This window comes from Oncorhynchus keta, chromosome 32 (genome assembly GCF_023373465.1).
Source record: "Oncorhynchus keta strain PuntledgeMale-10-30-2019 chromosome 32, Oket_V2, whole genome shotgun sequence".
Classification (NCBI taxonomy): Eukaryota; Metazoa; Chordata; class Actinopteri; order Salmoniformes; family Salmonidae; genus Oncorhynchus; species Oncorhynchus keta.
Genome location: NC_068452.1, coordinates 12,454,712 through 12,468,297, shown reverse-complemented (window position 1 = coordinate 12,468,297; position 13,586 = coordinate 12,454,712). Strand labels below are relative to the sequence as shown.

Sequence of the window (13,586 nt, the reverse complement as noted above, 5' to 3'; positions counted from 1 at the left end):
GCTGGGGCGGCAGGGTAGCCTAGTGGTTAGAGCCTAGTGGTTAGAGCGTTGGACTAGTAACCGGAAGGTTGCAAGTTCAAACCCCCGAGCTGACAAGGTACAAATCTGTCGTTCTGCCCCTGAACAGGCAGTTAACCCACAGTCATTGAAAATAAGAATTTGTTCTTAACTGACTTGCCTAGTTAAATAAAGGTTTTAAAAAAAATCAATTACGGTCCCCTTCTCATTTGCTTCTAAACAGTACCAAAAATTAGAACAGGTCATGGTAGAAATTGTTTTAGTTACTCAGCTCCGTGGTCCTGGAATCCTCTCCTGAACATTTTAAAATTTGATGATCTAGTTTCGTTGGTGGAGCTTAAACACTTGATCGATGTATAAATCATAGAAGAGTGTAATTGTTTTTAGGACAGCTGTTTTTAGTCAAGACTTTCGTGTTTTTAACGTAAAATGTTATTGTTGTACTGTGTGAGTGTTTATAGCTTTGTTTAATGTTGTGTTAGTGTACGTAAGTTGTTTTGTCTGACACGTTGTTTCCCCTGCTACTATTGGACCAGGTCTCTCTTGGAAAAGAGATGTTATCTCAATGAGAAAAACCTGTATAAATAAAGGTAAAATAAAAAATAAAAATATTGTCTCATCGCTGCAACTCCCCAAAGGGCTCAGGGGTCGAAGGTCGAGTCATGTGTCCTCTGAAACATGACCAGCCAAACCGCGCTTCTTAACAGCTGCCCGCTTAACCCGGAAGCCAGATGCACCAATATGTCGGAGGAAACACTGTTCACCTGACGACCGAGGTCAGCCTGCAGTCGCCACAAGGAGTCGCTAGAGTAGTAAAGCCCCCCCGGCCAAACCCTCCCCTAACCTGGGCAACTCTTGGCCTATAGTGTGCTGCCCTATGAGACTCCCGATCACAGCCAGCAGGTTGTGGTACACCCCGGGATCAAACCCGGGTCTGTAGTGATGCCTCAAGCCCTTCGATGCAGTACCTTCGACCGCTGCACGACTCGGGTATCTTTTTTTTTTAACCAATTCCGATGGTTGCTAAAAGTGGGATTTTGACATTACTACCGCTATATCAACACACTTGACATTCCCAACTATCAATGTCTTTGGCACCATAGACATCAAGTCACTTGACAATAATGTTTCATACAACGTTGCATTCCATGTTTGAAAGGTCTATCATTTTCAATGAAGACAATCAAAGTTAACATTCCATCAAATTTAAATTCAAGGCTGAGTCTCAAATAGTCTCCTATCCATTTTAATAGCCGGGCAATGGCACACATTATAACAAATACATTTTGGGTCTGAATTAAAGGAGCTACAATCATAATTTAATTACATGTTTTAAATAAAATGTCCATAATATCTGCATTAATAGTGGAATGATCATGTTTCACAATATTCCTAAACATAAAAATATATTCTCTATCTTCTATTGTGTTGTTGACTGAATGTTTGTTCATGTGTAACTCTGTGTTGTTGTTTTTGTCGAACTGCTTTGCTTTAACTTGGCCAGGTCGCAGTTGTGAATGAGAACTTGTTCTAAACTGCCTACCTGGTTAAATAAAGGTGAAATAAATAACACATAATAATACATAAAAATGTAGGAGCAGTATAGACCTAGTCTGTTCATTATATACATCTACATGATGTATTGTTACACCATGTAGGAGCAGTGTAGACCTAGTCTGTTCATTATATACATCTACATGATGTATTGTTACACCATGTAGGAGCAGTATAGACCAAGTCTGTTCATTATATACATCTACATGATGTATTGTTACACCATGTAGGAGCAGTGTAGACCAAGTCTGTTCATTATGTACATCGACATGATGTATTGTTACACCATGTAGGAGCACTATAGACCTACAGTAGCTCGCTACTTATTTAGATTTAGTTTGACTTAATGGAACTGCCTTAAATGTGCTGTAGTAAACATTGTTTTATTCGCCCTAATCAATCCACACATTCAAGTCTTTTGTATGTCTCAATATAATAGTATTATTTAATTAAATCCATTTTAAAATAATCTTTGTCTGAAAATAAAATATGATCCTCAGCTGCGTTTCCCCTCCAGTCAGCAGACGGAGATGTGCGTCTTTCATGCGACGCTGCCAGTGTGACGTATAATCTAGTGGACGGTTCTTCAGAAACAGCTCGTCAACCACCTCCGTAGCTAGCCAACATAGCCGAAAGATTCAAGCTATTTATACGCTTTCGATGTATATTAGCTACTGTGTTTTAGACACACTTCTGTCGTATCTACTTGTTAACCTATTTAATTTAATATTACGTTATTTTTTATTAGTCAGCTATAGTAGCTGGCAGGTTAAGTTAGCTCTAGTCGCTAATGATAGCTAGCTAGCTAACATCCCCGACCATGAGCTCCCTAAACTACTCCGCTCCTGTTAAAGAAGAGGGGAAATGCTGGACGGAGAAAGAGGGTCTTTGGCTGAACATTGTCGTGAAAGAGGAGGAGGAAGAGGAGGATGTGACAGTAACACAAGTGGAGGGTGAGGCTGTTACAGTGGAAGAAGAAGAGAAAGACGTTTCAGTGAAAGAAGAGGAAGATGCTGTTTTTGGAGTGAAGAAGGATGGGGAGATTACTGTCACATTGAAAGATGAAGAGGTGGAGATAGGAGATCTGATTCACACCAGTAAGTATCGCCTTAAATTGTTTTTTAACTTTGGATTTTCGGAGTTGGCTCGTCAATACCTCTTCAACGGAGGGCCCTGGGATGATGACTGATATGTCTAAAATCAGACGTAGAGAGCAAGCTACCCCTTGTTTTCTCTGTTCCGTTTCCAAAAAAGTGGCGTAACATATATATTTGAGAAGGGTCTATCTGCTGACCGCAGACTGGGGGGCACGGCATGTAGTGATTTTCATGTAGTGATGATTTACTACACACTGTGCCCCTCCAATAGTGCCATGTGAGAGTTGGGTTGACTACACCAAAGATTATGGATATACTGACAAGATGTCTCTCCTCCCTAACAAGGGGAGTCGTTGTCCACAAAGCGGCACTGCGGGTTGTCTAGCTCCGCCTATCCTTTATTTGGATTGGTGGATACATCTTATTATTGTAAACTATTGTTTATATTCTATAAGGGTTGTTGACGTCCACCGCCTGTATTCAATGGAGAGATGCTAAGCGACTATCATGAATATGCATAGCGATCTGGAGACAACTCCTGCAGTGTTTTTATCAAAGTTGTCGGTATGTCACGTGTCCACGTAACAACTTAATCATTACGAAACTTCTGTTAGATCAAGTAAACCTCACGTAGCAAATAGCCATTACTTTTGTTGTTGACCAAATTCAACATTTTCCAAGTTGGGTTGATAATTGTTTGCACTTGGATACAACCTACTGGCATGTCCTAGAAAGCTAAAGTTGTTAAATTCCTGGATTTTAAATTAGTATTTTCCATAATAATGGTAATTTGTTTCTCCCTTTCCACATGTGGGATATGTAATATCGGTGCATCCCATTATTATAAAATTGATTATATTATACTTTTTTCCCTCATCAATCTACACACAATACCCCATAATGCCAAAGCAAAAACAGGTTTTAGATTTTTTGCAAATGTATTAAAACTATTCCCCATGATAACTAGTCTTCAAATCAAATCAATTTATATAGCCCTTTTACATCAGCTGATATCTCAAAGTGCTGTACAGAAACCCAGCCTAAATCCCCAAACAGCAAGCAATGCAGGTGTAGAAGCACGGTGGCTAGGAAAAACTCCCTAGAAAGGCCAAAACCTAGGAAGAAATATAGAGAGGAACCAGGCTATGTGGGGTGGCCAGTCCTCTTCTGGCTGTGCCGGGTGACGATTATAACAGAACATGGCCAAGATGTTCAAATGTTCATAAATGACCAGCATGGTCAAATAATAATAAGGCAGAACAATTGAAACTGGAGCAGCAGCACAGTCAGGTGAACTGGGGACAGCAAGGAGGCATGGTCCTAGGGCTCAGGTCCTCCGAGAGAGAGCCCTTAGTAATGTAAGATGTACGATCCCAGGATAACTAGCCTCAGAGTAATGTAAGTCTCAGATAGTTTTAACCCATTACAGTCTAAGCTCTGTCTGAGGGGGAGGTTCTTCTAAGCTATATGGAATTGTTTTAAGAAGGTTTAAACAACATGAAGGGCTTCCCCTGTATTGTTTTAAGAAGGTTATACTTAGGATAATTTTGCTATTTGATTTTGAACTGTAAGACCCATGGAATTATCAACAAAAAAAGATTTGTCCATACTTCTATAACTCAGTAAAAGGCTCCTGGCAGCCCGCTTGGAGTTTGCCAAAAAGGCACCTAAAGGACTCTGACCACGAGAAACAATATTCTCTGGTCTGATGAAACCAAGATTGAACTCTTTGGCCTGAATGCCTTTTGGCAACCTCCAAGCTGGCTATCATGTGCCTTTTACTGTGGAGTGGATTCCGTCTGCCCACCCTTCCATAAAGACCTGATCGGTGGAGTGCTGCAGAGATGGTTGTCCTTCCGGAAGGTTCTCTCATCTCCACAGAGGAAATCTGTAGCTCTGTCAGAGTGACCATCAGGTTCTTGTTCCCTTCCCCGATGAAGGCCCTTCTCCACCGATTGCTCAGTTCTGCTGGACGGCCAGCTCTTGGAAGAGTTTTGGTGGCTTCAAACATCTTACATTTAAGAATGATGGAGGCCACTGTGTTCTTAGGGACCTTCAATGCTGCAGATTTGTTTTTGTTTTTTCGTAACCCTTCCCCAGATATTTGCCTCGACACAATCTTGTCTCAGAGCTCTAAGGACAATTCCTTCGACCTCATTGCTTGGTTTTTGCTCTGACACCTGTGGGACCTTATATAGACACGTGTGTGCCTTTCCAAATCATGTCCAATCAATTGAATTTACCACAGGTGGACTCCAAACAAGTTGTAGATACATCTCAAGGATGATAAATGAAAACAAGATGTACCTGAAAGCAATTTTGAGTCTCATAGCAAAGGGTCTGAATACTTATGTAAATAAGGTATCTGTTTTTTTAACCTGTTTTCACTTTGTCATTATGGTCTATTGATGACACCCCTCTGAAACAAGATAGCCATCAGAAAAAAAACCTCTTCCTTAGCCTACTCCTCCCGCTGCTGCTGGCCTTTGTAAATTCTGATGTTATGCCTCTAAAGTTTCTGGTAATAGGCTACACCAGCAGTCGTTATGCTCCTATAGTTTCTGGTAAATAGGCTACACCAGCAGTGTCAGCAACCTGCCAGCTGACACCTACAGCTGTAGACTATTTGTGAAAGGGATAAGAAGTAAGTCAGGTATTTTGACATTTCCACTGGATCCGCGTATTACGTTTTTCCCTTTTGTGCCGAGTGGATATCGAAAGTTCAAGAGCTGGAAATATTTTTCAAATACTTTGAGGAACTATTTTCATTTGCAATTGATTCTGATTAGACTTTGTTTTTTTTACTGTTTGAGGTGAAAAGCATTACTTTGAAAAGCTCCAGAACTCATTAGTGGTGGTGCGTTAAGACAATCAGAAATACTATCAGACATCCCCAAAATGGGCACATTTATAGGCCTACATTTGCATGGCCAGGTAGACTAGTCCTATATGTGTAATTAGGTGTGCGTCCTAACATTGACAGGAGTGTTTCAAACAAAACACAATTAATAAATTGACAAAACTGACGCATCTTGCGGGGTCAGGTCTGGGTGGTCTGCCAGGGGCCGTTTCATTTAGTATCCGTTTAGGTCGGCATGGGGAATGATTGTATTTTCCCAGATTTAAATATATTTTTTTCCATGTTTAAATTAATTATACCTTCCGGCAACCCGCCTCACCCAATGTGATACGGATCTGCAAGTTAACTGACCCTCTCTGCCCATTCATTGCCATTTTACCTGTTGTTGTCTTAGCTGATTAACTGCTGTTTTACCCGTTGTTGTCTTAGCTATCTCTCCCAATCAACACCTGTGATTGCTTTATGCCTCTCTAATGTCAATATGCCTTGTATACTGTTGTTTAGGGTAGTTATCATTGTTTTATTTTACTGTGGAGCCCCTAGTTCCACTCATCATGCCTCAGAGAACTCTTTTGTCCCACTTCCCCCACATGAGGTGACCTCACCTAGCATAACTAGTGCCTGCAGAGATGCAACCTCTCTTATCGTCACTCAATGCCTAGGTTTACCTCCACTGTACCCGCAACCTACCATACCCCTGTCTGTACATTATGCCTTGAATCTATCCTACCATGCCCAGAAATCTGCTCCTTTATTCTCTGTTCCCAACGCACTAGACGACCAGTTCTGCTAGCCTTTAGCCGTACCCTCATCCTACTCCTCTGTTCCTCTGGTGATGTAGAGGTTAAACCAGGCCCTGTGTGTCCCCAGGCTCTCTCCTTTGTTGACTTCTGTAACCGTAAAAGCCCTGGTTTCATGCATGTTAACATCAGAAGCCTCCTCGCTAAGTTTGTTTTACTCACTGCTTTAGCACACTCCACCAACCTTGATGTCCTTGACGTGTCTGAATCCTGGCTTTGGAAGGTCACCAAACATTCTGAAATGTCTATCCCCAACTACACCATTTTCCATCAAGGTAGAACTGCCAAAGGGGGAGGAGTTGCTATCTACTGCAGAGATGGCCTGCAAAGTTCTATAATAGTTTCCAGGTCTAAGCCTAAACAGTTCGAGCTTCTAATTTAAAAAATTAATCTCTCCAGAAATAAGTTTTGCACTGTTGCCGCCTGTTTACAGAACCCCCTCAGCTCCCAGCTGTGCCCTGGACACCATATGAACCCGCCCCCCCCAATACACAGTCAGATACGTAAGCAAAAGCTAGCTTTTTCAAACTGAAATTTAGCTCTAACTCCAAAAAGTTTTTGGACACTAAAGTCCATGGAGAATAAGAGCACATCATCCCAGCTGCCCAATGCACTGAGGCTATATAACACTGATACCATCCGATAACTCCATGATAATTGAGAATTTCAACAAGCATTTCTATACGGCTGGCCATGCTTTCCTCCTGGCTGCCACAGCTCCCCACCCCCCGCAGCTACTTGCCCCAGCTTCTCCTTCACCCAAATCCAGATAGCTGATGTTCTGAAAGAGTTGCAAAACCTGTACCCGTACAAATCAGCTGGGCTAGACAATCTGGACCCTCTCTTTCTAAAATTATCCGCCGCCATTGTGGCAACCCCTATTACTAGTCTGTTCAACCTCTCTTTCTTATCGTCCGAGATTCCTAAAGATTGGAACACTTCCGCGGCCATCCTCTTCAAAGGGGGTGACACTCTAGACCCAAACTGTTACAGACCTATATCCATCCTGCCCTGCCTTTCTAAAGTCTTCAAAAGCCAAGTTAACAAACAGATCACTGACCATTTTGAATCCCACCGTACCTTCTCCGCTGTGCAATCCTGTTTCCGAGCTGGTCACGGGTGCACCTCAGCCACGCTCAAGGTCCTAAACGATATCATAACCGCCATCGATCAGAGACAATACTGTGTCGCTGTCTTCATCGACCTGGCCAAGGCCTTCGACTCTGTCAATCACCGTATTCTTATCGGCAGACTCAACAGCCTTGGTTTCTCAAATGACTGACTCGTCTGGTTCACCAACTACTTCTCAGAAAGAGTGTGTCAAATCGGAGGTCTTGTCTGGCAGTCTCTATGGGGGTATTCTCAGGCCGACTCTTTTCTCTGTATATACCAACAATGTTGCTGTGGGTGATTCCTTGATACACCTTTACGCAGACAACACCATTCTGTATACATCTGGCCCTTTTTTGGACACTGTTAACTTCTTGGTGACAGGGGGGCAGCATTGAATAGTTTGGATGAATAAGGTGCCCAGAGTAAACTGCCTGCTACTCAGTAGCAGTAGAAGCCTCATTCAAGTTTCTAAAGATGGTTGACATCTAGTGGAAGCCGTAGGAAGTGCAACTTTATCCATATCTCAATGTGTATTGAGGTTTGTAAAACTACAAACCTCATATGTGCCACTTCCTGGTTGGATTTTTTTCAGGTTTTTGCTATACTCACAGACATCATTCAAACAGTTTTAGAAACTTCAATGTTTTTTCTATCCAATACTAATAGTAATATGCATATATTAGCATCTGGGACAGAGTAGGAGGCAGTTTACTCTGAGCACGCTATTCATCCAAAAGTGAAAATGCTGCCCCCTATCCCAAAAAGGTTAACAAACCTCCAAACGAGCTTCAATGCCATTACAACACTCCTTCCGTGGCCTCCAACTGCTCTTAAATGCTAGTAAAACTAAATGTATCCTTTTCAACCGATCTTTGCCCGTACAGCATCACTACTCTGGACGGTTCTGACTTAGAATATGTGGACAACTATAAATACCTAGGTGTCTTGCTAGACTGTAAACTCTCCTTCCAGACTAATATTAGGCATTTCCAATCCAAAATTAAATCTAGAATTGGCTTCCTAATTTGCAACAAAGCCTCCTTCACTCACGCTGCCGAACATACCCTCGCAAAACTGACTATCCTACCGATCCTTGACTTCAGTGATGTCATTTTCAAAATAGCCTCCAACACTATACACAGCAAACTGGATGCAGTCTATCACAGTGCCATCTGTTTTGTCACCAAAGCTTCATGTACCACTTCTCTCATCGGCTGGCCCTCGCTACATATTAGTCTCCAAACCCACTGGCTCCAGGTCATCTATAAGTCTTTGCTAGGCCACCTTAACTCAGCTGACTGGTCACCATAGCAACACCCACCCATAGCACGTGCTCCAGGAAGTATCTCTCACTGGTCATCCCCAAAGCCAACACCTACTTCGGCCGCCTTTCCTTACAGTTTTCTGCTGCCAATGACCAGAACGAATTGCAAAAATCACTGAATCTGGAGTCTCTCCCTCACTAACTTTAAGCATCAGCTATCTGAGCAGCTTACCGATCAATGCAGCTGTGCACAGCCCATCTGTAAATAGCCCATCCAACTGCCTACCTCATCCACGGTTTTTACTTTTTTTACTCTTTTTCATACCAGTATTTCTACTTGCACATCATCTTCTGTACATCCATCACTCCAGTGTTAATTTGTAATTACTTCGCTACTATGGCCTATTTATTGCCTTACCTTCTTACTCCATTTGCACACACTGTATATAGCCTTTCTATTGTGTTATTGGCTGTACGTTTGTTTGTCCCAAGTGTAACTCTGTTGTTTTTTTGTCGCACTGCTTTGCTTTTTCTTGGCCAGGTCACAGTTGTAAATGAGAACTTGTTCTCGACTGGCCTACCTGGTTAAATGAAAGGTGAAATACAAATAAATCTTAACTTTCTCAGCAACATCCAAATGTATACTGTCATTAATGCGGTTCTTCAATAATTACACATAATTCTTAATACTGTAGCAAACATTATATTAAGCAGGACATTCAAACGAGCCTCAATTATAATCCTAAGTAGTGTGAAATGTACTCATAAGCAACCTGGAAATGGAGGTTACTCCCCTGCATTTTCCCCCACTCACATTCAGAATACATTGTGAAAAACTATAATCTTTGCTCACCATTTTTGCTCCTGGCAGCTTTACTACATCCATAACTATCGGTTTCCTCATTAGCAGGGAGGTGTTTCTGCAATCAACTTGTGTGCTCATCGCCCTCGTCTTGCAATTTTATTAACCACAGAAATGGGCCTATATATTGGAGACCAAAAGTCGTCTGGCACACCGCTTAGGATTTCAACAACATGAATAACTTATTTCTAGTCTACAATCATCAATGTTACTACTAATGGGAAAACAAGACAAAATGTTACTATTCTTGCTCATTTTAAGACAATTGTCAAGTAATTTTAACATTCATTACAGACGTCAATTGTTCTACAACATGACTATGCTGTTGGTATCACCTTTTACCGTGGATTACCGCTGTTTGTGGGCCTTTAACCATCTGTCTGACTTTGTTGTTCACACAGGAGAGAGACGGGACTATCGTGGATCCTCTGGGGAGCCTCAACAACCTCATGATGCAGACAAGGTAGAGAAGAGTCTCTCCAGATCAGAACACCTCAAGAAACACCAGCAGAGACCCACAGGGAGGAGAATTCACTGCTGTTCTGACTGTGGGAAGAGATTCACCTCCCCATCAGGCATTAAAATTCATCAGAGAACACACACAGGAGAGAAATCATATAGCTGTGGTCAATGTGGGAAGAGTTTTAGACAATCTGGAAGTCTGACAGTGCACCAGAGAATACACACAGGAGAGAAACCTTATAGTTGTGATCAATGTGGGAAGAGTTTTACGACATCTGGCTCTCTGACTCTCCATCAGAGAACACACACAGGAGAGAAACCTTATAGCTGTGGTCAATGTGGGAAGAGTTTTGTTAAATCTAGCAAGCTGACTCAACACCAGAGAACACACACAGGAGAGAAACCTTATAGCTGTGATCAATGTGAGAAGAGTTTTACTACGTCTGGCTATCTGACTCTACATCAGAGAATACACACAGGAGAGAAACCGTATATATGTGATCAATGTGGGAAGAGTTTTGTTCGATCTGACCAGCTGACATTACACCAGAGAACACACACAGGAGAGAAACCTTATAGTTGTGGTCAATGTGGGAAGAGTTTTGTTACATCTAGCTCTCTGACATTACACCAGAGAACACACACAGGAGAGAAGTCTTATAACTGTGATCAATGTGGGAAGAGTTTTGTTACATCTAGCTCTCTGACATTACACCAGAGAACACACACAGGAGAGAAATCTTATAGCTGTGATCAATGTGGGAAGAGTTTTACCACATCTGGCTATCTGACTCTACATCAGAGAATACACACAGGAGAGAAACCATATATCTGTGATCAATGTGGGAAGAGTTTTGTTACATCTAGCTGTCTGACATTACACCAGAGAACACACACAGGAGAGAAACCTTATAGTTGTGGTCAATGTGGGAAGAGTTTTAGTAATTCTGGTGATCTGACAGTGCACCAGAGAACACACACAGGAGAGAAACCTTATAGCTGTGGTCAATGTGGGAAGAGTTGTAGTAATTCTGGTGATCTGACAGTGCACCAGAGAATACACACAGGAGAGAAACCTTATAGCTGTGGTCAATGTGGGAAGAGTTTTGTTTCATCTAGCAAGCTGACTCAACACCAGAGAACACACACAGGAGAGAAACCTTATAGCTGTGATCAATGTGGGAAGAGTTTTGGACAATCTGGCACTCTGACTTTACACAAGAGAACACACACAGGAGAGAAACCTTATAGCTGTGGTCAATGTGGGAAGAGTTTTGTTTCATCTAGCAAGCTGACTCAACACCAGAGAACACACACATGAGAGAAATCTTATAGCTGTGATCAATCTGGCAGTACACAAGAGAACACATACAGTAGAGAAACCTCTTAGCTGTAACCAGAGATAATCTGATAAAAAATCTCTGATCAAATATCAGAAAATACACAGAGTTGTTTCATGATATCAATGAATTAATGTCACAATGTAGAATGTGTTGACATTGCAGTAAGAGTATTTTAATGTCACAATGTAGAACCCAAAACGCTATTTCACCAGGAGAGTGAAATCCTGCTGGCCTTTGATGGAGAGAACATCCACGTCCTCGAGGACATCACCATGGGACTTGGGGCTCTGCATTTTTAATTTCTCCTTAAATTCCTCAAAAATGTCAGAAAAACACTTATGTTCCTAAGTTACTGTGTTTTGGGGTGAAGTTACCAGGGCCGGTCATAAAGATGGCAAACTTCCTAACATAACTAAGTGGATATGATATACACACAAGCTGAAAAATCTGCATTTAGCATCAAGTCTACAATATTGTTAGTTTACCTATGATTCTTTATCATTATTTCTAAAAATGTTTAAATGTCATTAAAAGCACTATACAAAGTAAATGTATTATTTATTATGGTCTGACATGTCTGCAGAAAAGTTGCATTTTTGTAATGTGTTTTGTTTGGTCAATTGCTTTGTAAATATCAATTCACGTTTGTTGTGCCACTAAATAAACTATTGTTTAAGTCAATATTGTTTAATGGAGGGAGGGTGGACAGGGAGTTTTAAAAAATTAACCCCAAAAGGTTCTTTGAGGAATCATTTTAATGGGTTCCCAGGAGCCTCCCAGTAACTATAGATCTTCCGCTGCTTTCTAAAATATCATCCCGCTTATTATCATCCAAATTTCAATCATCTGATTGAGCATATTTCTAAATGTTACTATCCAAAAGTCAGATAAAGACTCCTTTCCACATTCACACAACTCTCATTTCACAGTCACACAATGCTATTTCCAAACATACCTAGTCAATGAGTTGTTTTTCAACAATATTTTAATCTGCAGGAATATTTTCACATTTCTATGTCATGGTTAGTTCCTAGGATAATGTAACTCATTCACATCTTTCAATACTTTCTAAAATGGGGTGCAGGTTTAAAACAATTACAGGTGCACCTTACTATCTTCTATATCATAAATGGTCTTAACTAGTAAACACAGATTCTAGTTTTCATCCAGTTCACACAGATAGCTGACTGGGTCCTGTTTACACTTCCACACAGCAATACACACTCAGTCTACAAGGCTTTTCTAAAAACTCCACTTTACGTGTTTCGCTCACCTCTTTCTTTAAAAAAAACTATGTTCGATATGTGGTATCCACTCAGCTCGCTGCCTCTCAGATCAAAGGTGGGACCATCTGCTCCCAAAGTGTGGTCTCCCTGAGATCCCATGTTTGAGGGATCCCTCATGCACCATTTATCCAGGTTGTCAGGAGCGGTCACCAAGTGAAGATTAACATCCCCATCGCCAAATGTGGTTATTTTCTTTAATATCAAATGAGGAAACAAACTTATCACACAAGTCAGATTTATTCTTAAACTAAATCTTTATTCACCTATAAGGGAGCAGGTCAATACAACACACACACATAAAGTGAATCAATTGAGTCTCTACGATAATGATGGCTGGTTGACGAATCATCCCCAGATGAGAGCCACGATACAAAAGTACAAAGGTCTTTTACAGCCAAGATACACTCCTTTCAACCTACATGATCAACAATAGATGTATAGAATGGGTCACAAGGTTCAGATTTGTATGAAATATACTGTCTGCTGAGAATTATAAGTATCTGCTTTAAAAACAGTACTCTTTGTGTAGAGACCAGGTTCTGGACCTGAGGTCATCTCTCCCTGGTAACATACAGAAAAGAAACATTAACTCATGCTCTGGAATGTGGTCTCTTTAGGTTTTATCACCCAAAAGACAATGTATTAGCTCCTGTCAGTGTTTTCTCGAAGAAGCCCATCCTCAGTAGAACACAGACACAATATTTATAATAATCCTCTATTCTGTTGCATAAAACAACCATTTGATACAATAAAAGTATAATAACATAATCTTGCAATTTTGCTCTCACAGTGTCCACTGAAAGTTGACTAGTAACAACAACTGGGACCTAAAAGCAGTGGTGGGCCGTCAGGGCCAGCAAGGCCTTCTCTGCTGGCCTAAACATCATCAGAATATACTTTTAAAAAATGTATTTTTCCACAAATATG

At 41.1% G+C, this 13,586-nt stretch overlaps 5 protein-coding genes across 7 annotated transcripts in view; 3 read left to right on the top strand and 2 right to left on the bottom strand.

The window, feature by feature from the left end:
* LOC118365743 (zinc finger protein ZFP2-like) overlaps window positions 1–13,586 on the bottom strand; it is a 426,011-nt gene that overhangs the window by 241,851 nt on the left and 170,574 nt on the right. The gene's annotated exons all lie outside the window — the stretch shown is intronic.
* LOC127914401 (uncharacterized) overlaps window positions 1–13,586 on the top strand; it is a 143,172-nt gene that overhangs the window by 28,371 nt on the left and 101,215 nt on the right. The window lies entirely within an intron of this gene.
* The window catches only part of LOC118373987 (zinc finger protein OZF-like), a 96,452-nt gene that overhangs the window by 30,590 nt on the left and 52,276 nt on the right, over window positions 1–13,586 (top strand). The gene's annotated exons all lie outside the window — the stretch shown is intronic.
* LOC127914402 (uncharacterized) overlaps window positions 1–13,586 on the bottom strand; it is a 267,695-nt gene that overhangs the window by 250,980 nt on the left and 3,129 nt on the right. The window lies entirely within an intron of this gene.
* Window positions 2,102–12,267, top strand: LOC118373986 (zinc finger protein ZFP2-like). The gene is made up of 2 exons (XM_035760319.2): window positions 2,102–2,669; window positions 9,970–12,267. Exons 1-2 carry the CDS (start codon window positions 2,393–2,395, stop codon window positions 11,349–11,351), a joined length of 1,659 nt encoding a protein of 552 aa, XP_035616212.1. The 5' UTR covers window positions 2,102–2,392; the 3' UTR covers window positions 11,352–12,267.

Bases quoted from the DNA above. Each gene is read 5' to 3' on its own strand.
- LOC118373986 (XM_035760319.2), top strand. From the start codon at position 2,393: ATGAGCTCCCTAAACTACTCCGCTCCTGTTAAAGAAGAGGGGAAATGC. The intron at 2,670-9,969 runs GTAAGTATCGCC...TTGTTCACACAG, and splicing joins AGGAGATCTGATTCACACCA to GAGAGAGACGGGACTATCGT.